This window comes from Calonectris borealis, chromosome 14, assembly GCF_964195595.1.
Source record: "Calonectris borealis chromosome 14, bCalBor7.hap1.2, whole genome shotgun sequence".
NCBI lineage: Eukaryota > Metazoa > Chordata > Aves > Procellariiformes > Procellariidae > Calonectris > Calonectris borealis.
In genome coordinates this window covers 21,175,256-21,200,046 of record NC_134325.1, presented here as the reverse complement: position 1 = coordinate 21,200,046, position 24,791 = coordinate 21,175,256, and the positions used below count along the sequence as shown (strand labels likewise).

General features: G+C 40.9%; 1 protein-coding gene across 4 annotated transcripts in view; it reads left to right on the top strand.

Moving 5' to 3' along the window:
- RMDN3 (regulator of microtubule dynamics 3) overlaps window positions 1-24,791 on the top strand; it is a 43,683-nt gene that overhangs the window by 1,463 nt on the left and 17,429 nt on the right. For all 4 annotated transcript variants that reach the window (XR_012675836.1, XM_075163667.1, XM_075163665.1 and 1 more), the window contains exons 2-6: window positions 711-906; window positions 1,557-1,703; window positions 5,876-6,143; window positions 7,737-7,839; window positions 8,934-8,994. Coding sequence is in view for 3 of the 4 variants with exons in the window: in XM_075163667.1 (XP_075019768.1) it covers window positions 711-906; window positions 1,557-1,703; window positions 5,876-6,143; window positions 7,737-7,839; window positions 8,934-8,994 (775 nt within the window). In the remaining variant the exon portion in view is untranslated. The remainder of the gene's footprint in view (window positions 1-710; window positions 907-1,556; window positions 1,704-5,875; window positions 6,144-7,736; window positions 7,840-8,933; window positions 8,995-24,791) is intronic.

Here is a 24,791-nt window from a genome sequence, read left to right as displayed (position 1 = left end):
ACATCAAGGCAAGGACGCATTTTGATGACTGAACTGTATTTAAAGTATGATGTCTCCTCTGGGTTTCTGTGGTTTTTTTTTTTCTTTGAATAAGAATAGAGGGTTTTTTGTGTGTTGTGGGGTTTTTTTGTTGTTTGTTTGTGGTTTTTTTTTAAAGAATAGGTCTTTTTTAGCCAAAATTAGCTTCCATTGTCCTTGTTCATTGTCACATGTTATCTTGCAAGCTGGTTGCTTTCCTGGCTGATGGTCTCCCAGGGTGACCACAATTCAGGAGAAAAGCAGAGTGCAGTTTTTCAGTGTGATGTTAATAACAGAAGTGCGTAGAATAGGAATTAAATTAATTTGCAGTAAGGACTTTAAAAAAAGCAGCAGTTTCCTTATCTACAGTAGTCTTTGTGATATTCAGTATGGATTTTGCTCTTTTTAAAACAATTTTTACAAGGGGATTGTTATAGAAGTGTAGTTAAAAGAGCTTTATTTACCTCTAACTGCTGTTGCAAATCTGTTAAGCGTGGCTAGATGCTGGTGTCGGAGAAGGGAGTGGTAAACCAGTTGAAGAACCCAAAACCTCAGGCCAAGTCAGGCAGCAATACTTGAGACCAAGCCTCATATTCCTCATCTCCTGAAAACAAAATTGTACTAAGATTTCCCGTGTGAAATCCTTTCCCATTTGTGTCTAATGAACTTTTTCTCCTCTTGCTTTCTTTAAGTCGTGCCTAGAGTGCCGGTTCCTGTTGAGGCGGGAGATGCTGCTAGGTACACACCTCTCCTAATGCACGACGAGCAGGTGGATGTGCTGGAGCGCCTTGACTTCGTGTTGAGAAACATTTCGGAGTTAAGAAAAGAAGTGGAGGAGCTACGAAACAGCCTGCAGCACTTAGCTGCAGAAATCGTTGGCGAAGTCAGGTATCGACCCGGCCCCTTTCTGTCTTTTTCTACTGTTGCACGTATTTACTCCATAGCCGTGGTTGAGTATGATAAATTTAAAATCCAAAAGTGGAAAAAGGGTCTCTCTAGTTTCCACTGGCATTATGTCTTGTCCTCCAGTGAGATTAATGTAAAAAAATTGTATGTTTAGCCAAGGTTGGTTTTTTTCTTATGGAGTATTAAGTCGTGACACTTGCTTCATATTCTAGACTGGGAAGGTTATTTGTTCTGTAAATGTTTGTCTCTAGTAACTGCTGTTTTCTCTCTGCTGCCAACTGTAGGTAACTTTTGATATAGAATAAAAGGTCCTATATTCTGCAAGATGGTTCAGGATTCCTTGGTCTTTGCTCATTGAGGAAATCAGAGGAATGCATGTGATATGATTACCCCTTTGTATGTGGATTGCATATATAGATTGTATATGTCTGCAGTCAGACTTGCTTTAACTGTAGAACAGGATGTTTGCTGTATGGTAGTGGGATGTTTGTATAAGCAAGAGCAAGCCACCTTGTGAGTTGTTTGGGTATCGAGCAAAGTGGATCGAATGTGCCAGAGAGGAGAAGGGAGGTAAAATAGCAGACACTTCACTATCAAATGTTTATGTGTTTCTCTTTTTGCCTTCCTCAAAGGTCCCATCTGGAAGAAACCCAGAAAGTAACTCGCCGGAGGCGGTTTCCGTTTCCTAGAGAAAGAAGTGATTCCGCAGGCTCCAGTTCCATTTACTTCACAGCCAGCTCAGGAACAGCCAATACGGACGATGGAGAAAGTGAAGGAGGGTAAGCAGAGCACCACGTTAGAAGCAGCTTTTACGGGCTTTGGTGCCCAATTACTTACATCTGAACACTTTATAACATAAAGGAAGGGATTTTTTTCCCTACTAGGTGTCTGTCATCCTGTTTTTATTTGCTTTTATTACAGTAAGTCTACTGCTGCCAGGGCCAAATTGAGAGAAGTGCAACGATTCTGACTTTTAGAGAAGGGAGGGAAAGGAGAAAAAAAAATTTTTTTTTTTTTTTAAAGCAATAATTTGATTAGGGAACCTTGCAGGAAGAGGGGAAGTAGAAGTCCAGCCTGCGACTTGAGTGAGAGAGTTTATAAATAAAATTTCCGTACAATAATATATTTTAGAATGTCTGGAAAACTTGATAAAATTAAAAATATAATCCAATTAACTAAAATGTCTTTGACTAGGGTATTTCTTCTGGATTTTTCTCAGTGTGTCACACTGATCAGTTGTGTTGCTTAAATTCTTAACAACAGGTGAAAACTACAGTATAGTTTAAGAACAACGGTAAAAATCACAACAGAGGTGCAGGTATTGTGATATTAGATAGAAAACAAGAGGTGTACTGCATACATGTATGTGACTGCTGCCTTTCTGATGAAACGCTTCTCTTCTGTGCCTTAGTCAGACGAATTCTATAGCTTTTGAGGTATGTAAGTGTGTTCTGAAACATGCAGCGCTGGCCGGATACGTTTTCCAGGGGAAGTTGAAACGAAATGTAATTTAAAGAGAGAAGTGTGGACTCGATGATCTTAAAGGTCTTTTCCAACCTAAATGATTCTATGATTCTAAGTTAACTATAGCACTGAGAGCAAGGCAGGCAGAATTTGGACGTGACATGCTGTTGGGCAGCAGCGAAATGAGCAGTCAGCTGGTGCAAACTGGCACTCGGTAGCACGGGTTTGTCATCAGGGGACAAAGCAGCTGTTACTGCAGCAGCTCCTAGAACAAAGGACAGGGATCTGCAGGGAAGCAGGCTTTGTGACTGCCATAAAACCGTCTCATTTTAGTGTTTTATCTTTAGTAGCTGGAATTGATGAACTAGGAAAGAGCTGATGTGATCTCATTCATCTGAAGTGGGTGTTCATAGGAAAGCAAAATTAGGGAGTAAGTGATTCACGATGGTGTAATAGGTAACAAGGCTGCATAACAAATTTTAAAACTATATAGTTGGTTGTGAAGACAAGACCTTGCTAACTAGATAATAATATGCATTGAGTCATCAGGGTGCCAATGTATTTTGTAAAGCATGCTGAAAAGGATGGTCTTTTTCAACAGATGCCAGCCCTAGGTGTCATCCGATCATTAGAAAATTTTAAGTCGTGATAGAGGCTGGCAACAGTTCTAAGGTTCAGAGAAGGCGGCCTCCTTAGGGGACCTCAAGTGAGCTGTGGAGCAGGGGTATATTTTACTGCAAAACCACATGACTTGATTTGGAACCTAGTGATGGTTGGAGGAGGTCTTGTATTTTATTTAAAATCTGTAATTAGGTTTAATGACCAGTGTGGAGAATTAGTGGATAAGCAGCTCTCATCTGATTTAAAAAAAATTCAAATAGTATACAATTTCTCACTCTGGTATTTGTCCTATACGACTAGGTATAATATTAGTCTGTTCAGGACCAGCTGCCTTTAGTATGCAATATTGTCTTTTAGAGATGTAAATACTAAAACTTTCTAGCAGAAAATCAGGGTAGGAAATGTAAATTTTGGAAAAGACTATTTAAGCTTTTTAGCAGCCACTGGGAGGAAGAATGAGACTATTCTCAACAGATAAATTTCAGCTGTGTATTCGCTTCTGGCAATTGTATTCTTTTAATGAAATTCCGAAAGAACTCACATTTCAGCTTTGTTTTGTAAACCACATGGACATAAGCATCTTCTCTGATTTCATATCCAATTCACAAAAATCATCACGAGCTTTCAGGAGCCCAGAGGTCTTGGGCTGCTTAATTTCTCTATATTGCTTTGGCACTGCGTTGGTCTTTTGGGCTTCTTTGCCTCCTCTTTCCATGTGCTTTTTTGTTCCAGATAGTATGTTTTCATTTTCTCTCAGGATGTGTGCTAGCCAGAGGCCTCAACATACTAAAGCATTTAAGAACTTTCCATCATCATGAACTCAAGAAAACAGGCTGATAACATCTAAATCCCTTAATCTTTCTGAAAACTCTGAGTTTGTGAAGTTATAGATGGTATTACTTGTCTTTTTAAACTGGCAGCATCTTGTATGAGCTGTCTTGGAGAAAACACATTTTTGTGGTGGAGGAAAAAAGTGTATAGGAGTCATCCATTGCTGCCTGTTTTTAAAGACCATATTGTATTTCAGGAGCCTTCAACATGGAAAGTGTTTTTCAGCTGAAGTACTGAAATCTTTGCAGCTGCCAGTAAAATGTTGTAGCAAGACGATATCACAGCTGCGTGGCCCACAACTGTGCTGCATAGTAGGGTAGGACGGGAAGTAAGAGAATTTGAGGAGTTTGTGTTTAAGTACCAAAAATGAGGTAGTCTAGAGAACTAATAATATCATTAATCTTAAGAACATATCAAGAAGTGAAGCTTTTAACTCAATCTGAAATGGAGCCGTGCCAGTGTCACCTACCACCGTGCTGCTACATTATCCATTCATTTAGTGTTGCCTACGTAATCTCCAGCACGTCGTCTTGTAGTGCTTGCTTTCCTGGCTTTGCAGTGGTAAGGCTGACGGTTACTTTATTTCCTGTCCTAAAATGTTTCAGTACAAAGTGGTGCATTTTTTAATTTATGGGTGGGAGTTGGAGGCTGTGGTGAGTGAGGGTGTTTGTTTACCCTCTACCAGAGAGGGAAATGCTTGAGCGTTATTGATGGTTCTCAGAAAATTGAAGCTTTGATAGCCAAATGTGTCTTGTTATCTGTGTGTGGCCCAATTACTGTAACTGCTTTCTTCAGATATGGACTTTGGTCACCTATCTTTGTCTCCAGACAAAGGCAGTTTCACATACAGAGCGCTGAGCTCTCCCTCGGAGGGGAAATTCAGCCAGGACAAAAGGCAGTACAGCTGTAGTTACCGAATGCCCCCAGACTGCAATGACTTTTAATTCTAGCAGAACTTTTAAAGTCCAACACATGGCTTGGGCACAGTTTAATTGGGTGACAATTACAAATGTCCCCTAGAATTAAGCTTTATATGATTTGAAGTAGCTTGCTTCAGGAAGAGAGCTTTCTATTCAGACAAACCAACAAAATCCGAATATAAAAGTGCGCATTCTTAACTTACTGGCTGACTTGTGCTTATTCTTCGGTTAAGAGCTTACAGATAAATGTGAGGGGGACAACTAGAGAGTCGTCTTTAAAAAGGAATTAGCTCTGTAAGTAGACACCCCACTGCAATGGTATCAGTCAATATATAATGCTGGTTTAAATTTCCAGCTTAGGTGCCTCTATATGATTTGGGGGAGCTTAATTTTAGCCATTTTCCGAAACTGTGATCTGAGCTTTATCCTGGTTCTTTTGACTAATTTAGCAGCTAACCATTGCCTGGGGTTTTTGTACATGTGGTGTCTTTTTGTGGCTCATCTGCTGTCTCCTTGTTGGACTTCTTGCTTATGTGAAAGAGTTTTGATTACTCTCCTACTGTTTTGCACCTTTTCACATGTCAGTGTGAACAAGCTGTTTTGTATTTAGTGCTCAGACAAGATGATGGAGGTACTAGAGATTGCCAAACAGCTATCGTGTCTGAAATTTCCTGGAACAGGCTAAAAACCTCAGCTTATATTTTCCACATGGATGCGTGTGTCGGATTTTTTGTTGAAATTCTCTTTTATAATCCCTACATTTAACGAATTGTCCTGGCTCTGTTTTTAGTTGTTTAATTCTACATTGAAGTTAGAAGGCCTAAGAGAAGCTGTTACAGTGTGCAAATGAGATGTGGACACTTGTGACTGAGTTCTACTTAACTTTGGGGAGCCGCCTTTTGTCAGCTTTTTGAGGTTGTGTGTAGTACAGGAGAAATAATGATTGGTGTGTTATTTGAGACACTTGGATTGTACAGTGTTCTCCAGGATAAACTAAGATACTCCTCTTCCTCTATTAGGAAGAGTTTTTTCTGTACCGTACATATGAAACTGTCATAGGCTGCCCAGCATCTCCTCAAACTAATTTTGCGTTGTGGTTTTTTTTTTCCTCAAAGGTACACCACAGCCAACGCTGAGTCTGATTACGACCGGGAGTCTGAGAGAGAGAGCGAAGAAGGAGAAGATGAAGTGAGCTGTGAAACAGTGAGAACTGCGCGACGGGATTCCCTGGATCTTGTCAACGAGGATGAAACGCATTTAATCTTAGATTCCTCGCTAGAGGAAGGACTGGGTCAGCTACTGCAGCAGGCTGACCGCTTGCACGACGGCGATGAGCAGGAGAAGAGAGAGGGATTCCAGCTGCTGCTGAATAATAAACTGGCGGTAAAGGTTGCCTTTTTGTATTTTCCAGCAGCGATTTGTGTTTTCAGCTAAATAGCTGGGAAAGAGGAAATTGCATGTCTTAGCAGGGTCCAGGTCCTACACAACAACTGGGCCAGCTTCCAGTGGCCCCCTTCCTCGGGAGCAGCTTGGGAGCGGGCTGAAGGCCAAAATTGTTCAGGCTACAGCAGCAGCCAGGCCCCCGTCGCTTTCTGTCTTGGAACTCTGTCTCTCATCATGTCATCGCTTTCCCTGAGTGAACACACTGCACATGTGTAAAATAACAGTACTGTGTGTATGCAGTAAACGTTTTGAGAACATTTACCTCATTGCATGTGCAATGGCTCGATCTATGTTCAGGAAACTTGGTCTTTCTGAGGGCTGCCCAGTGCACGTGCGCAGTGGTTCATGAAATAAGTAAGTTGCATATTCAAACGGAAGGGTTAGGCAACAGTTATGTGTATATTAGTTAAGGAGATTAAAAACCTGGACGGTGCAGATACTTTGCCACCTTAAAGAGTGTGTCTTTTTATATTATATAGGCGATGTGAATTGATCCCGATTCAGTGAACGCTGGCGCTGCCATCGAGGTGTGGGAATGTAGCAAGGGGCAGTGATCGTTTTACTCCAGCTGCTGCAGATAGCCAGCCTGTACCTCTGGCCACAGGCAGCGCCTGCGCCCAGCGCTGGCCTGGGTCTTGCTGCGGCTGTTGTGCCCCGCAGCAGCCGCTGCAGGCCTGCCTGTGCCTGCCGCGCTTGCACTGTCGGCCTCTGTTGGTGTTCGCCTCGGTGCTGCAGAGCCAGCAAAGAAAGCGTTTTGGTTACCAGCCTTTTAAAGAGCAAAAGCTTTTTGGCTCCTCTATTTCCAGGAGGAATAGAAGGAAAGAAATAACAGATAACTTGGTCGGTTCCAATTTCAAGTAGATTGGGTTTTTTCCTTCCCACCAGGAAGAAATGACAGGCCTGTTGGCTTCTGAAATTCTCTGGCATGCTTCACTCTGGTGATTCTCCCACTTTCTTTTATTTACAATACTATCGCAAAAGAAACCAGACTGTTAGGTGGTTGTGTTTTAATTTTCTCCTTTTTTTTTTTTTAAGTAAGTTTGAGTTTGTCAGAACATATCTGCTTCAAGTTTAGCAGTACATCTACAGTACTGTCTGGGGTTTAAGAATGAGGCAGGATGTGAAACTGTTTGACCGCGGACTGAAGCGTGAAAAAAGTAAAATTCAGTTTGTGAATTTTAATGAAGTGGTGAGGTTTAGGGTGATTTTTTTTTCCCCAGTGTTTTGAGGTTAGCGGAGACTGCTGAAGAACTGACCCCAGTATTGCTTTTGAAGTGGAGGGGTTCCTTGTTAGAAGGTGGCAACAACTGGACCCGTACCAGTAGTGTAACACTGTAAGCTGAATTATAAATTTGGCCATCCAGTTTGCTCTTTTGTGGTTCTGCTTCAGTTCTTGTAGAGTTGGGGCCTTTTAAGGTTTCAAAAAATGTCTGTGCGACTTCTAGTATATGCCCCCACTCGATTTTTCTTTCTCACGCTCTTTGTCAATGGCAGAATGGGTCTTGATATACAACATTTATGTTTTTACTGCAGTATGCAGACCAGAAAGACTTTCTTTGGCGCCTGGCCCGAGCACACAGTGATATGTGCGAAATCACAGAAGACGCGGATGAGAAGAGATCGTATGCATCTGATGGTAAGGGATTGTGTGTTTGAGGCAAAGGACGGGGCATGTTCAAAGCTGACATTACACTTCAGATTTATAAACCCTACCCTTGCAAACAATGTGGTGGATTTTTTTTTTTCCTTGTAGTCTTGTTTTTAGGTGAGTAGCTAGCGGTACTGTGGTAGTACGTGTTTAAAATGTTTGCTTTCTGAAAGATAGTATAAGTAGACCAAGGGCTAGTTAAAGATGTAGAAGTTTGTTTCTCAAACCTATCATCCATATCCTGTGTGGTATTAAGATAAATAAGTTTTTGCTGTAACGCATTTAATTTTTTGTGTTGCTCACACATGCAGATACAAAAAAGAAATCTATTTTTAAATGTGTGTTTACTTAGAGGAATCGGTTAACTTAGTTTCATTCCCTCATTCTTCTTCACTACCTCAAATGTGGTTTGTTTGCAAGATGGCAGGTGGGTCAGAATAAAACAAAAAAATCACCTTTGTTACAGTTAAGATGTGCAACAAAAGATACTATTCTAAATAATTTCTGTCCTGTTTATTATGCATGTAACTAAATATAGTTAGTTAATACTATAACTATCTATAATATAATTATTCTTTTCTGGAAATCAGTGTAGCCATTTAAAACATGAAATTTTAAGTTTTATTTGACAGTCCTTTTAGCCCTCAATAGGCACTTAGTTTTCAGCTTTTTGAGACTGACGGTTGTTGGAGGAGAGAGGGGGAAGTGGGGCGGGCCCTAGATCTGAGGCTGTGAAACGCATCAGAACAAAACCACTGAAAGCTCTAATTAACTTTTCTTAACATGGTGTGGAAGATGTTTTCATTATAGATAACTACTTCCAAATGAAGTGAAACCATGTTGACAGGTCAACGCAATTTGCTACTGTACTAAAAATTTGCGTGATCTTTGAGTGGTCTTGGATGTTCCAGATCACTGCAAGAGTATGAAATTATTTATGGGACACTTTCAAGCCAAATGTATTATAAAATTAACAAATATATGACTTTTATGCCATTCCATTATTGTACTCCAACAGCCTCAGAGAAAGAAGTTAGGAGAGAAAGTGGCTGAATTTCTTACCTCTGACCACTTATTTGCAGGGAAAGAAGAGATAGAAATTGCCTTACAGAAATGGGATCAAAGTGCTGAGTGCCATCAATGGTATGTAACTTTTTACTTCTTGCTTTTAAGAAGCATAGGCAAAGGACTTGGAGATTGCTGTGAGCTGCATTTAAAAACTTTATTTTCCATAAAAAGCCATTTTTAACAGCTTGGTTAATTGGCATAAGTAATGGCTTGGCAGACAGTAGGTTTGGTTGTGATTACAGTAATAAACTTTGCTTTGCTTGCGCCAATTTAATTCTTAATTTATCTCTGAGACGAGATGGCCAGAAGAGTTCTTCAGCAAAAGCTCCCAAATAGAATAATGAGCTGCTTTGGATATAAGAACAGATTGTGTCACAGCTTTTGTGAGTCTGCACCTAACAGGGCGATGAACTTTGGTGGTGGTGAAGGATGAAATTCCAGATGAGGCTTGGAGAAACAAGCTATTGACAAAATGAGTTTGAGATGAATAAGTACAACGAGCTCCATTTGGGGTTCACCAGGCTAAATTTAGCAGCCCGCATATTCTTTGGGCTGCTTGTAGCTTAAGTTGAAATTTTGAAAAGGTGAAGTGAAGGAAAGCTTGTTTAGGAGCTTTCCTGGGAACTGCGCGATGTCCCTTCCGGGACGTGGAAGGCAGGAGCTTGCTCGGCAGCTGGCTTTGGGCCCGTGCGTGCGCCCGGGCGGGATGCTGCGAGCGTCTTGGCACAGAAAGGGGCCGAACTCCGTCGGCATCGCTTTTGATTGTGCAGACCCTGGGAAAATGCATATCGGAGCGCCCTGTTCTGTGCTGGGTGCAGATGGGCTGCCAAAGAACGTTTCACACAGATAACTTGGAGGAAGCTAGTTCCGGAGTTTGAGAGCTCAGTATGGTGAGGCTCTCTTTATTTTCTTTCACGAGTCCTCTGTTTCCTTTGGCCCCTTTCCAGCCCCCTACAGAGTAATGTGTATATCCTTCAAAGCCAAGCTCACACCAGCTGCACAGCTGTGGGGGCAAAGTCTTAAGAGGTACATATTAAACATGAACGAGGTTTTTCCTTTGTGTTCCTCCAACATTCTTGGGTTACTAGTTGTTTTTTATTCTGTCATTGACATTTCGGTAATGCTCTGCTGCGCAGAGATGCTTGCTTTATGTCAAGAGGTGATATATTTGCCTCAGTCAGGTAGGCCTGTGAGCGTGGGCTTAGTGCTGTGCCAATGTTCTTATATTCATCTTAATTCTGGAGTAAGGAGAAACATCATTCTTATCAGACAGCCTTTTGTAGTCTTTTGGAGAGTGTCTTCTGGCCTGGCACTGCTGTGTTTTGCTCACGGATGCTGCTTGTCGCTCTGCAAAGCATCTGGATTTGAAATGAATTGAGGCAGCAGCTCAATATGGCTTTTTATTTTTAAAAAAGGTATTTTATTTTTTTTTCCATCATAAAAGTTGAAATGATCTGCAGTTTAGCCAAGCAAGGTGTTCTATGTTTGTATAAATGCTGCAACTGGTTAGGATTTCAGTAAGGAGACAGGCAAGAGGGAAGGTACCTTGCGCTCTTCAGCAGCCTGAATGAACAGGCTTTGGTTGCAGCTCGTGTATGGGATTGAAAGGATTGCTCTCGGTTTTTAAAAATGCACCAAAAGAGAGTTTGTAGAGTGATACAGATATTTCTAGAGGTAAGGGAATATGCTTTTCTGGTATTCTGGTGAATTCCTTGATGAACAATGTTTATCAGCAGTTACTGTGAAGGACTGACAACATGTAAAAGAGAATAAAAGAGAAATTATTTTTTTAAATGGAAATTGTGGGGAAAACAGGTTGCTGAATATCTTTACCAAACAAGATCTGTGCCCTTCTGAGATGAGTAAATTTATTTGGAGGATCGGTTTGGACTACTGGCATCTAAATAAATGCCTTTATTGTCTTGAAAAGACTGTGTATTTTAGCTCTTAGTAATGAATTGCTGTTCTCAATTAAAGCTTTGATATGAAGGAAGAATACTGGGACAGACAATGTGACTAATCTCTAGCAGATTATGGTCTTTGGCTTCGTCTTCTGGCTTTACATCTTGAAGGAGTGGGTTTTTAGTTGCCAGGTTGAGTCTTAAAAGTTCGTAAGCCACTTTGATACTTGATCATTTGGTATTTTACAAAGCAAGGTTCTACTTTGGGGTATAATATTGATAGCTTAGCTCTGTAATTCAGAGTTTATAGTGTGCCGAAGTAATGGCTGTAATGTGATGTTTAGCCATCTGTCTCCAGTAGCAAATCTCAAGCCTTGTGAGCTGAGATGTTCTCAGTGCCTCTGTTACAGCCTGTGCCCACCTCCTCCCACAGCGGTTTTGGTGGAAGAGCGCACGATTCTTGTCCTATTAGACCTGTCTCTTTTCCAAACAGGGGTAAGGCTTCTGCACATCTACATCTTGCTTTTAATTCTAGAGAGCAGCTGCAGAAAGGGCAGCTGGAGAAAGGAAATAGCAGAGCAGCATGTGGGAGGCATGGGATTTATTGGAAATGAATATGTAACTGCCTTTATCAGTCACAGAAATAATTATTTTCTACCATGAATAGAACAGGAAATTATTCCCTTTCCAGCTCTGTGTGGGTCATGGGATGGTCGCAAGCTGTGTTAATTGCAGCTCTTTTTATGCTAATTGAATTTACCCTGAGAAAAAAATTATTGCTCATCAAATGATGCTTAATACATGAGAAGATACATATATATGAAAAATGCAGGATAAAACGTAGTTCCAACAGACATATAGGTTGTTTTCCCTTTGCTCAAGTAATGGGCACGTTGCTCAGAATTACGTGTAGTTCACCATGCTGTGGTAGCAATGTTTAGGAAAATGTAAAAAAAAAAAATTGAAAGAATACAACGATCACTTTCCTGCAGTGTGGCATCCTTACCTCCAGCAGGGAGAAGTGCAGAGGTGGTTCATGGCCCGTGATGGAGCTATCCTCCCTGAGTTTGTGTCATCTTGTTTTAGCACTTGGTTCCTTCCGTTTCCATGCCATCTTCCGGTACAGATCCCACAATTTAGTGTTCTCTGTGTAGAAAAAAACCTGCTTAGTCTGTTTGAAACTGTCAGATGAGGTTTTAAAGCTTTTTTGCTTTTGATCTGATGCCCTAGCTCTTGGTTTCTGGAGAAGTGAAGAGAGAATGAATGTTCACACTTCCTTTGTAAATTATGGCTTTATTCTGTCCTATTTCTCTCCTTAGTATCTGCTTCTCTTGCTAAAGAATCCTAATCTCTTACTATCTCTTTTCATAAGGAATAATGTTATTATCTCTCATCACCCATGTTGTCTTTCCCAGATCATTCTCTTTATACCATATCTTTTTTCAGACAAAAGTACGGGAATTCACTGCTGAACATGAGTTGTGGGAGCAGCATGGATTTGTGTAATACTAGTGTGATGATCCTTTTCATTCTTACTTCTATATACAGTAGTCAACATTGTCTTTCTCTTTTCCACAACATACTAAAGGGACATTTTAATAGAAATATTCCCAGTGATTTTAATGTCTCTTCTGTGTGATACAGGCTGTGTGAAGCCTGTGATTGTGTAGGTATCGTTAGGGCTGCATTTTTTCCTGTGTGCGTTATTTCATGTTGACCGTAATTTTCTGTTTTATCAATTGCCACTTAATGCTTATGGATTACTTAAGATGCAGTTGTGCTGGTGCTCATCCATTGTTCTCTATGCTGTATTATTTGCTTCTGTTGCGCAAATCATCCCCTGTTTTATTGGCTTTAAGGTGTGATGCTTGTCAAGCAAGACAAGGTATTTGCATACAATCATCATCACAAGTAAAACCTTTTTTTCCCTCTCAGTGCCTCATAGTTATTGCAGTAATGACTGACATTTTAAAGCAACAAACAAAGAAAATAACTTTGTGAACGAGAAGGGATTTTTGAGTGCTGGCGAAGGCAACGCTGAGTGGAGCGTGACTGGCTGCGGCTTCGCAGCGTTTTGTGGCTGGATGGTTTGAAGGCTTTGGCAGCATGATAGTAAGCGGTTTCTCAGGAATGATAGAGAAAGCAGTAAATGTCTGGGACTATGTCTGGACTAGCTTTGGGATCTGCCAAGTATGAAGGAGAGTCCTTTCACGGATCTCTTGGGTCTTCTTGACATTAGATTTGGTACAAAGCTGTTATTGTAGTCGCTTGCTCTTGGAAGTCGACCGGTCCCAAGAGAGCCATCTCCACAGAGCTGGTCGAAAGAGAACTGAGATTTGATCAGCACGCAGACAAGTTGGCTTTTGTGCAGTGGGACTGATCCCTGGCTGTGCTTTCCTTGTAGGCACCGCTTAGGAATATACAAACGAGTGAGAGTCCTGTTGGGCGTTTGATGTATTTTGTACCTTTAGAATAGATTTGTGTATTGCAGGCTGATTGATATTAAAAGAATACCAAGTATTCTTAATGCCTTAACTCCTGTCTTATAATTCCCTAATTCCTAGTTTTGATACAGACATCAAAGTCATTCTGTGCTTTAATTGTAAAAGATCTCTGAACAGATAGATAGTATGTCCAACTAAATGGACTATTCCCTTAGCTGATTTCAGCTCACGACGAGGAGGACAGGGCAAGTTCCTAAGTCTGTCCTCGCTTGCTTTTAAGGACGGGTGGAAGAGGCATTGATCGTTGCACAAACCTGTACATTTTGCTGCTTAGACATGAATATGTGACATCCTCACAAATGAAGTGAGAGAAACAATTGTGGCCTTGTTAGAATCCCCTGTCCGTTTCGGTGTGGGTGTGCTGTTCGCAGCGCAACTGCAAGCACGTAACAGCAGCTTTAGGGATCAGGAACGGATAGCGAGCTGTGTATTTGCCTTGGCTTCCACTCCTGTTGTTAAAAGAAATACTGGAAGTACAACCAGAGCAGCGAGGGATTTCAGAGGTCCATCTGGGAAAAATTTTGCAGGTGCTGTTATTAGCAGCTTTTGTTTGAGTTGGATATTTCACATTGGAAATTAAATGCTATTTGCTGACTGCTGAAAGCTGTCATTGCAGAAGAAGTATAAGCTTTGGCCGTCTTGGAGGTACTATATATGTTATAGAGAAGCAGGAGGAGGATGTGTTCGTGGGTTGGATGAGCCTCCGAAATGTGCCCTCTCTTCTGAAGAGTCTATCACTTTGGTGGAGCATCTTGCATGCTTGATAGCCGCTTAATTGTGTGTACCAGCCCTTTTAGATTCTGTTGGTACATCTGGCTGTCTGTGGGTAGATACAGTTTTTTGAAAAGTGACAGCGTTCCGGACATGACTTGAAGATAGCTTTAATTTTAATAACTGGCAGTATTTCAGGATTTAACTCTTCATGGATTACTGCCGAGATCTGGCCAATTTTGAGCTATGTCTGGATTTATGAGCTGAGTGTTTCCTGTTCCCCAGGTGGATTAAACAGGGAAGTTATTGACAATATAGCTTAGGGGCAAAAGCAACTATAGCAAATAGGAACAGGCGTTAGAAGATATTTCAGAACTTAGAGGAGAAAAAATAACATGCAGCTAGAGCTGCCTCATAGCATCCCCCGACTTCATCAGGGGTGCCGGTACCCTAAAACATCTCCATGTCCTGAGCCATGGAGGCTCTGAGAATGGGAACATCGGAGAGGAGCCAAGGAAGAGAAAGTACTGAAAAGTATGAGCAGGGACAAAAGAAATCTCAGTAGGGATCAATATTCCCTCCTTCTCTTGGAAATTGTGAAGTAACTTGACATTTACGATCTGTGGGTTGCTTTTTATTGGTTAGGCATAAAGAAAAGAGGAGTTCTGAGAACTGAGATCTTAAGAGTGTGAGTATGTCAGTAGAAAGCTCTCACAGCACAGTTGATGATCCTACAAAAGTGGAAATCAACTCATGCACTACAAAAGGCTTCATTCTGCAGCTTTTCTCATCAGTGTTGATGCAGGTGACACCTTCCTTGAAAGCACTAGTAGTTCCTGCGGTCTTCTTTCTATAGTTTGAACATCTTGCCCAGTTATGTCTAGGCTCTTTGCTGGTAGCTCTTGGGAGGACAGCTGAAACTGCAAATCTTCTGAGTAAAACCGGAGGTTTAAATAAGCATGAGGTCACTCCATAAAAATGGCATGTTCTACACAATAAATACCATTTGTATCTTCAGACTTCACTGGGGTCGAACACATTTTGTTCTACGAAGAGAACGCATACGGTCCTTTCCTACCACCTCCCGAGGCAGACTAGAGATCTTCAGCAGATAAAACCAACATAGAAATTGAAGAAAATTGAAGACATATTTTGTGTCCCAGCTGAGGTAGCTAATGCAGATTTTAACTTTTTTAGGATCAAGGAAAGATGGATTTCAGTGCAGGAGGAGAAGGGGATATTTCAGCCTTTCTTTTCAGCCTAAGCTTTGTTTTTCTTCTATCTTCTCTACACATGGGAAGAAAAGTTTAACATGAGGAACTATTTGTAAGAGAATACAATAGTTGTTGTATTCATCCAGTGTTTTGAAAGAAAGCAGACCTACTTGTCACAACCTTTTATTGTGGTGGTGTTCTGCAAACCTCCTATTCTCATTGTTGTCTTATGGACTCTATCCAGCTCATCCTTTTTTTTCTTTTTCATTTATTACTCAAAGATTGTATATAGTACTTTAGCTGAGCCCAGCATCATATTATTGCCTTGGGCTGCTTGTGATCTACTGTAACCTTTAAATTTGATTCTCTGCAGCTACCCCCCCATTAATTGATGAATTTTCTAGCATATGCTAGTCTGCAGCCTATTTAAATTTAATCTCTACTGTATTACCCAACCTAATGGAGTTATTTAATAGCATCAGTGTTGTCCGGGGATTTTTTTGCCACTCCATCCAATGTCTGTTCGTTCACAGTAATTTTCAAAGTACGGTTAATTGTGGAAAAATTAGGGTAAAGGAGACTCGGGTAATTTATTCACTCCAAAACAAAGTCATGTTCTTTCTGATGGGTTCTTTTCAAAACAGATTAGACGGACCTCCAGCGATGAACCTCCCACGTTCACCCTTCAGTGAACTGCAAATCAGCTTTATACCAGTTACAGCTATACCACGTTTCTTTTGCTTGCTTACAGGAGTTTCACAAAAAGGATGCTAGCAATCCTGAAACTTAATATACATCAGTCTGTCTTTTTTGTCCTCGTTCATTTCTCTAAAAGCAGGAGGTTTAGATCACTTTGACATTTTGTTCTTGTCTCTCTTATTGACGAGACTTGGGAATTCAAGTTGCTAGAAACTTCTGCATCCCATATGTAATAAGGCTGAGGTTTTGCTGGTTTGGGTTGTTTGTTTTGTTTGGGTTTTTTTTGAGAGCTTGTTGCTAAGACATTGCGACTGCATTAATCAAGAACAATTCATTGATGGTGGCTGGTGTGAAGCACAGAAATTAAAAACAACCCCAAGCTTCTGAGTAGATTTTCTGTCTGTACCTGGAAGCGGTTCGGAGTGATCGTCTGAATTCATCCTGAGATTCCTAGGGTTGCACTTTTCTGTCTTCCAAGTTGAGAGTGATGCTATTTTAAGTGATATTCTGCCTCAAGCCTTTAAAGTGGTACAGGAATTACTCGTTTGTGTATGTTGGGCTCTTGCTTTCGTCTTAGTGTATCTTGGTCAAATAAAATAGCCTTTGTGCAGCTGATGGCCCTTGGAAAGGGTGAGGCTTTGCTTGTGTAGCAGGCTTTGGCTGCTTTTGCAGAGGGATGAGAGTCATCGTGAATTGCTTCAGTTGTTGTGTGCTCTTGTTGGTTCCACTAGAGCAAAGCTGAGGGGTTTGTTACTTGGCAGACGTGAGCCATAATCTGCCTCGACTGTGCAATAAGTAACAAAAATAAAAAATACAGTATTGTCTCAGTTTAAAAAAATTAAAGTTGTTTTCATATAAAATAGCGAAGACCTTCATACAAATATCTGGGCATTCGGGAATTTTATGGCTTGGCAATGGGATAATGTTCATGCTGCTATAACCAGGGCTCTTGTGGATTCTACTAATGAGTCAAACTCATGTGAGGTCTCCTGCAGTTGTGTAAGTAACGCTGAAGTCCTTCCCAACCTGTCATCCAGGGCAGTCACGAGGAGCCTACCGAGAGCTTTTTGCGTAGTTTTGCTCCCAGTTGCCATATCGCTTCAGCTAGAACTACATATTCTGTTACTTTTTCCACCAAGTTGTGCAAGCATGTGATGGAGGACAGCTACTTAAAGAGAAAAGGTTTGGAGTGGGTCTATGGGAATTTAAGAAATTAGGGTTTTTTTCACTTTCCCACTATACATACATGTGTACATAACCTACATACACACTTTCTCTATGAACAAAATACTACTGTAGGACTTAGTAAATCATTTAAATCATTCTGCTTATTTGTATGCCATAGAATAGCCTGTTTTGCTTTCTGCTGAGTGCATTTATGTTAAAATAAATGTTTAGTTGCATTACATAGTTTATGTAATTAAAATAAATGTGTAGTTATATAGTAGATACACTTAGGTTATACATGGATATACTTGGATGTGGCCGTGCGGTTAAAATCAATATATCAGTCCCTAGATTAGGAGATACACAGTTTAATTATGGTGTATTGAGGAAGAAAGTTTGCACATGCAAGTAAAATAATTATACTAGTAAAAAAAAAACTGACGTGCACAAACAAGTCTCTGGCTTAGTAAAGTGTGTGTGCGTATGTCTCTTTTTTTAAGCCATATACTAGTCAACTTACTTAGCATTATGCAGTTTTAAAACTTGGTAAGGGGAATGAACATGCAGAAAGCTGTCAGATTAGTTGTTTCACCAGAGCTCGTGGTCTGCAACTAAAACAGTAGGTGCCTAAGTAGTCTCAGCATCATGTTCAAGTGATTAAAAACTTGTTTAGGTAACTATCTGTGGGCTATTTGGTCTTACAGATCTTTGTACCTACAGCATAGGGTGGACTGTGATGAATAATTTTTCACTTGAAAACAGGGGAGTTACACTTGTGTGAAATGGGAATAAGTTGGACATATCTCTAAAAACTATGCAAATCTATCCTCGCCTTCTCTAAAAAGGTATTGTAAAACTGCAGCGTTATCAGAGGTGTGTGACAAGGAAGATCAAAAGCCCAGAACAGCTTTTGTAAATCTTCGTAGATTTAAGACTTGTCAGGCTGGAAGAAGGGTACCTGAGAGGAATATAACTTCTCTGTCTATCAAGTGGGAGGGAGAGGGTGAAGTGGGAACACTTTCTTCCAAAGCAAGAACTAGATGGCATCAAATAAAGTTGCTAAGCATCAGGCTCAGACCAAAAGAAATGTTTTGTATCATGCACATGGTTAAGCTGCAGAATGTTTTGCCCCAGGCCGTGGTGGCTACTGAAAGCTTATGTGGCTTCAAAAAGCAAGTGAACATGGAAAGAAAAATTCAGACAATACCTGACCAAATGCAGGCCAGAAGAATATTCAGAGGAAGTGGCGTTATGTGCTTGTCCTTTCTTACATTCTTGTCTATGCACCTGCCATTTTTCACTTCTGGAGAAAATAAATGGAGTTTGGGTGGCCATTCTTGTGTTCATCCTGTTTGCCAGTGTCAACGCCTTTACTTTTGCGGAAATGTGACATCCTAATGACCACAGGTCAGTATCTTCTTGGAGATCTGTCGTCTTTTGCCACCGTTAATCTCACAGCATTTAACGGAAGGGAATAATTGCCAGCATATAAGAGTTAAAAAATTGCTTCGGTGTTTTAACTTTATGAACTATTCCATGCAGGTGGAGTCTTTATAGTCGGTAGTTTATGCCTCCTTATTTTCCTGGAACGGGAAATCTGCAGACATCAAATGTGTAGGCTCAGGAGGAAGCCCAATATATGGAGTAAGGTTCAATCATGTTGCTTCTGGGTGCAATGTTTGCAAGTGGGCAAGAAATCTGAAATTCGTTAATAGCTTCCCAGTTCAAGACTCAGTACGATCCTTTACTTCAAACCAGCACCCTGGCTGCAGGGTCATTCCCTACAGCCGTCATCTTCTGACATAACTGTGGAGTCTTTTTCTGGCTGCAGGAGGCAGGCAGAACAAACAGATACATCTCTTAAAACCTCTTTTTTGCAAGAAGGAGGAGTTGTGGACCCGAGGGGGGAGTTTTTCTGGATCCCACTTCTCACCCCACACTTGGTTGATCCGATTCCCTGCCTTTAGCAAGCCCCCGGGCGCTTAGAGGAGCGCGTGAACTCCCACTGACTTGGCGCTGTTCCTGTTCCTAGCCTTGTTTCACCTGGCCAGTACAACAGCTAGAGAAGGAAAAAAGGAATATTCTCTTAACGGGAGCCAGCTGCAAACGTCCCCATGAATTCCTAGCTGTTTAAATGTTTTGTGTAACCAGTCCCAGGAACTGAAAGCACTGTCTTAAAGTGTTTTAGGATTTACAGTTGGTCATGCCGAGTAACAAAACATCTCTGTAGGTTTGCTGTCCTTGCTGATGCTTGGCTTCAGGGTGAATGGGAACAGCTGAAAGCCCATTTATTAAAAGGTCTATTGGTTTCCAAGGCACATTTGTAAGACAGTCCCTGCAAGTGTTACTTTTTCCATACTAGGTGGTGATTTTCCGTCATACAGAAAATCACTGTCATCATTTGGAGTGTGATGGAGTCTCCTACAGACTGTGGGCTTCCCTACTGCATTCTGAGTTTTGTATTCTCTTGTCCTACCAGTCTTCATCCTCAAAGACCCATGCTGCTGCGTGGTTTGGTTTTTTGCTGGGTTTTATTTTCTTTTCCTCTTAAGGGAATATGTGTGGCTCAAGTCCAAGATGTGCAAATTGTATTCTGTTTACTTTTCTTATATAAAGCTAGAAATCTTGCCGCCATGGTATTCTCAAACCAATCTGTCTAGGAAATGTCAGGGGTGAGAAGAGGAATAATCATTTTCAAAAAAAAAAAAAATTGTGCTTCCAAATAATCGTGTACGCTAGTTAAATCTGAGAGGTCCTGCTCCCTTGAGTTAAATAAACGATACATAGGTCTCCTTGAACTAGCCACGATAGATGACAGTCTGACATGAAATGCAAGACCTATAGAAATTTACAGCACCATTATTTACAGTTTTAGAGCAGTAAGTGAAGATTAATACATACAATTAAAAACTTGGAAGATTTTTACTTGATGAGGATACAGTAGTATAGTAAATATCCAGGAAAATATGGAGCTGTGGAGCTAAGAGCAACCAGCCGTTGTGAAAGTTGAAAATTTGCTGAGGTGCTGGGAGGGAGGGAATAGCGTGTATGGCTGTGGGTAAGAAGTAGCAATATGCACTACTGCTACAACCGAGGTGAAAATTCGTAAGAAGAAAAAAAATCAGGCTTAAACAAGTTCATAGTGGTCGTGGGTAAGAATTATTCCCCCCTGCCCAAGAACAGATTGTGCAGCAAAAATCTGTGGGATTTTGGATTATTTGATACACCTGAAATTACAACTTTTTTTAAACTAAAAAGATAGAACTAGAAAAACTCACATAGGAAATAGTGAGGAACAGGACTAAGAAATAATCTCATTTAGGTGGTAAAACCCAGATACCTACTATGTTTGTTTTAATACCACAATACAAATTCTATTACAGAATTGTTGTGCTGGGGGATGAGTGTTGCATGTTAAAAAAACGTAATTAAATAAGTTCAACATATCAACAGATAACAGAATTTAAATTCCATGTTGAAATAGAAAATGCATAACACTAGTTGGCTTGGATAGTGACACACAGCTGAAGAAAATTACAGAGCTCAGAATATCTTTTAGGGCAGAGTCCACAATAATGCAAGAAGACCGTTTCTCTTTTTGCGCTCCCCCAGGACCCGGTAAGTGTCGTGCTGGAACATAACGTAGCAGTTGCTTTTGTTGAGGTGGGTTTTTTTATAAGCATCATAAATGATATGGTAAGACGATGACGATGTCCCAGGGCATTAAAGACAGAGAAACAAGTCTTGGTTTGGCATTGAGCAATGAACAGGGTCTGGTTCAGGGTGCTGTAACACCGAAGCCACTTGGTGGTCATTACCATGAAGTGCTGAGATGGAACGTCCTTGTAGAGCACGGGAAAGGTTTCAGCGAGTGATGGTAACTTCGAAAGAAAAGGAAATGGCTCTGAGGAAGCTTGAGTACAGGAAGAGCCTAGGAGTAAAGTGCTTGCAGGTGATTCAAAGCTTGTTTAAAGGCAGTGTTTGGGAGGTTCAGGGTGAATAATAAGTGACTCATTAATAAAAATAAAAGCAGCCTGTAATCATGGTACTTTTTTTATTTCCTTTAAACAGCAGAGGAGACTGTTAGAACTTCTTGTAGTTCTAACAGTCCTGTACAGCAGAGGAAAGTAGAACAGGGAGGAGACTATAGCAAGTTAAATTAAAATCACTACTAAAATGTTTCAGAGGCATTAAAAACAGAACTATTATCAGAAATTGAGAAATATTAGCTGTGGTACATAATTAATGGCTTAAATGTGCATCACTAGGAGAGCAGTGAAAGGTGGCAAATGTAAGGCTGATTTTTAAAGGGTAATGAGCAGATCCAGGAAACCAGCAACTTATCCAACTTCCCTGCCTGCCCTGCCCTTAATGCTATTTTAATATAAGTTGGAGACTAATAGGTTATGCCACCTCCGAGAGAAAATGCAACTCTTGTACAGAAATGCCTCACAGTGCGGGTGAGGGTGCTAGCCCACTGATATCGTGTACTTGGAGCTTCAGAAGTCCTGGACAAATTTCCTCGTGCAGGTCTGTGAGTGAAACTAAGCTATCATGAGTAAACAGCCTTGGCTTAATAACAGGCAAAAAAAATGGGAAACAAGGGAAGATGTGGTCGGTTTTCAGAGCTGGGGGAGGTTACCGAGTCTGTTCTAGGATGTGTACTGTTACGCATATTCCTAATTAGAGCAGTGTGAGCTAAAACTGACTTTAGAAAGTTGCAGAAGGATGTCATTGCATCAAATGACTGTGCAAAAACGGCAGATGTTGTCAACAGAGGCAAAGTAATAATCACAGGTAAAAAGCATTCCTAGTTATGCATGTACAATGATGGTCTTTTAAATCAAGAGAGGTTGTGTCTTAATTAAGCGGTTATTTGAAAGTGTTCACTCCCAGGAGTCAAAAGGCAAAATACAGGTTGAAAGAGGAGAACCAAGAAAGCATCTTAATTCACTGTACACATCTACAGTATATCTACATGGCAGTTTCTTTTTTGGAATAGATAAAGAAGTAGAGAAAGTACCAAGAAGGTGATAAGAACGATTAATGGTATAAAAGAAAGCTTAGAGGAGTAATTAAATAGACTGGGATTTTTCAGCTCAGAAGAAAGTGAACTGAACTTCAGGTTCCTCATTAAAGCCTTGATAAAAGCTGGTTGTTCTCCCAGCTTTCAGAGAACGGTGGCTCTGTACCTTTCCCGATTTTACGCCGTTTCCAGCAGCGCGCACAGAAATAGGATGGTGGGTCAGGGTGACCTCTGGTTTGCTCCAGCATAGCTGCTCTGATGTGAAAAAATATTTTCAGGCTCCATCAAATGGTGTGCCAGGAAAAATAATATTTTGGTAAGGATTGCAGGTTTCTTTTCTTTAGAATAACTCATCATCTCCGTAATGGACAGCTCAGACAAGCTGTGTGGATTTGATGTTCAGTGGCCTCGGTCAGAGTGATGCCTGGCAGAACCAAGAGCTGCCTTCTAGGATATTTCTGTTGACACCTTTTCCATGCAATACCTGTAGCTCAGACAGCTTGTGATGTGTCAAAGCTTTAATTATAATTACTAAGACCAAGTCTACTCCTGCTCCGTAGGAAGCAGAAGCCAATCCTTTCCTGAAAGGATATGGTCCTCAGCGAGACTTCAGAGGAGGAACTGCTGCAAAGTCTTGCACACTATCTTCTTTTGTGGGACTTGGTTTTTAATTTTAAGGTTAGAGTCTTAAAATGACTTACCCAAGAAGATGTTTGCTGTTAGGACAGTGGTTCAGGCTGTGGTTCTAACAACGTTGCAGGTAGAGTTTGATTTATCATGAAAATGTAGTGTGGCTCATCAAGTATGAGGCCGTCAACGCCCGCAATGCGCGGGAAATCAAGGTTGCTGCTGCTAGCCGCCTGTTCTAGAGTGGGGAGCTTGCCATGCCCTTGGAGACTCACAGTATTTGAAGGTTTGGGACATAGATGTGCAAAGAAGAATTTCCTTTTGCAAGGAAATGTTGTCAGGCTTCTGAAACACAAAGCCAAAGCAAGCCCTGGGTGGATGGAGCATTGCTTAGCACAAACAGCAAACCCTGTACAGCAAAGCTATATAATTACATGTGCATGCAAAGAGGACTTCATCTTTACGTATTAACTATTCAAAAAGTTGTGAATAACATGCATATGGTGACCCATGCGGATCATTCAAAGGCTAAAACATTTGGTGTCTCAAAACTCTTTGGGAGTGGCCAATTTTCAGAATGTATTAAATGAAGTGTTATTAAAGGGGTGGCGGAAAGCATCCTGAAAAGTGTTCCTGTATACATACTTGATTTTTTTTTTTAAACAATTTAAGAGCAGCTGTAACTATTTTTGTGAATCAGAACAGGGATGAAGCCAATGTCCATCACTTCAGTTTTTGATGTGATCCCTTGGTGTGAAAATACACGTATAAAATTTTAATCCCCATGGAAAATTGAGACCGTGACAGTAGAAAATTAGTGTTGCTTTAATCCAGAACGTGATTTATTGCGCTTAAATTTCTAGCATACATGCCATCATCATCAAGTACCTTTTTCCACTAGTCCGTACATGTAGATTTGCTATCTCTGCATAAATCCTGACTTTTTTAGGCCTCCAACTGGGCTTTTATCTCCCATGTCAAGCCAGCAAGGCTTTTGATGAATTCTTACCCTTATCTGGGAAGACATATGACCAGCAGTGACCACAGCAGTGACATGGCTTTCTACGAAGTAAACTAACATTTTTTAATACTCAACTGGCACACAGCCCGTAGGCTTCTGCTGCTGGTAGGGCAAAGCCAAACTTAGACTTGGGGCTCGCGTGCGCTGGAAAGTTAATGCAGAAACTGGGTTGTACATAGAGAACATAGCAACTCTCCCATATGGATGTTCATGACCTGTAAGGAGGGGGCATCTTCTGGTTGAGCAACTGGAGTACAGTGCTGCTAAGTACATCCAAATGGGGAATTATTTCAGCTTCCCTGTGGCTCTGTGAATTTACACCCCGACCTCCTCGCTGAGCTCTCTGCGCAGACAAGCCCGGGGGGGTACTTCTGCTGCCTCCATTTTTTCCTTCGATCTTGTCTCCCCTTAGAAAAGCCAAAGCTTTTTTCCCAAGCTCTTTATGACTAGCCGGTCATTCATTTCAGGTTAAGTCACTGGAAATTCTGCTGTCTCTCCCAAAGTACTAATTCCTAAATTAATGATTATTTTCATTTTCAGTGTGTTTCGTTGCAGTCTAAATACCTGCATGCTAATTATCTGTCTCCTTCCCTTACTCGAGTGAAGAGACTAACATATATCTACTCAGTGCACAGGAAGGCAAAAAACTGGTGATACCCATAAAATATTGGGAAAACGTCTAAATTCTTTATCAAGATGTATATTTTGGAGCTCTGTTTCTCTGAATTATTTGATTAGAAGGGGTCTTATTCTTCTAGCTTTTATCTGACTCTGGTGACTGAAAGTGGAGCTCCGACAAGGATTTTTCTCTCCTTGTCTGCGAGTGACAAAACCTCTCTCTTGATTTGCTAGCAGTGCTGCTTGGATGGCACTGAACAATTTTTCCAGGCTAGCCTTGATCTACTCAGTTCACAGCTAACGCAGATTGAGTAGGAATATATTCTAGCTGATTAATTTGTTGGGTGTTGTGATGAAAAATTAGTTGAATATCTAATGAAGCAG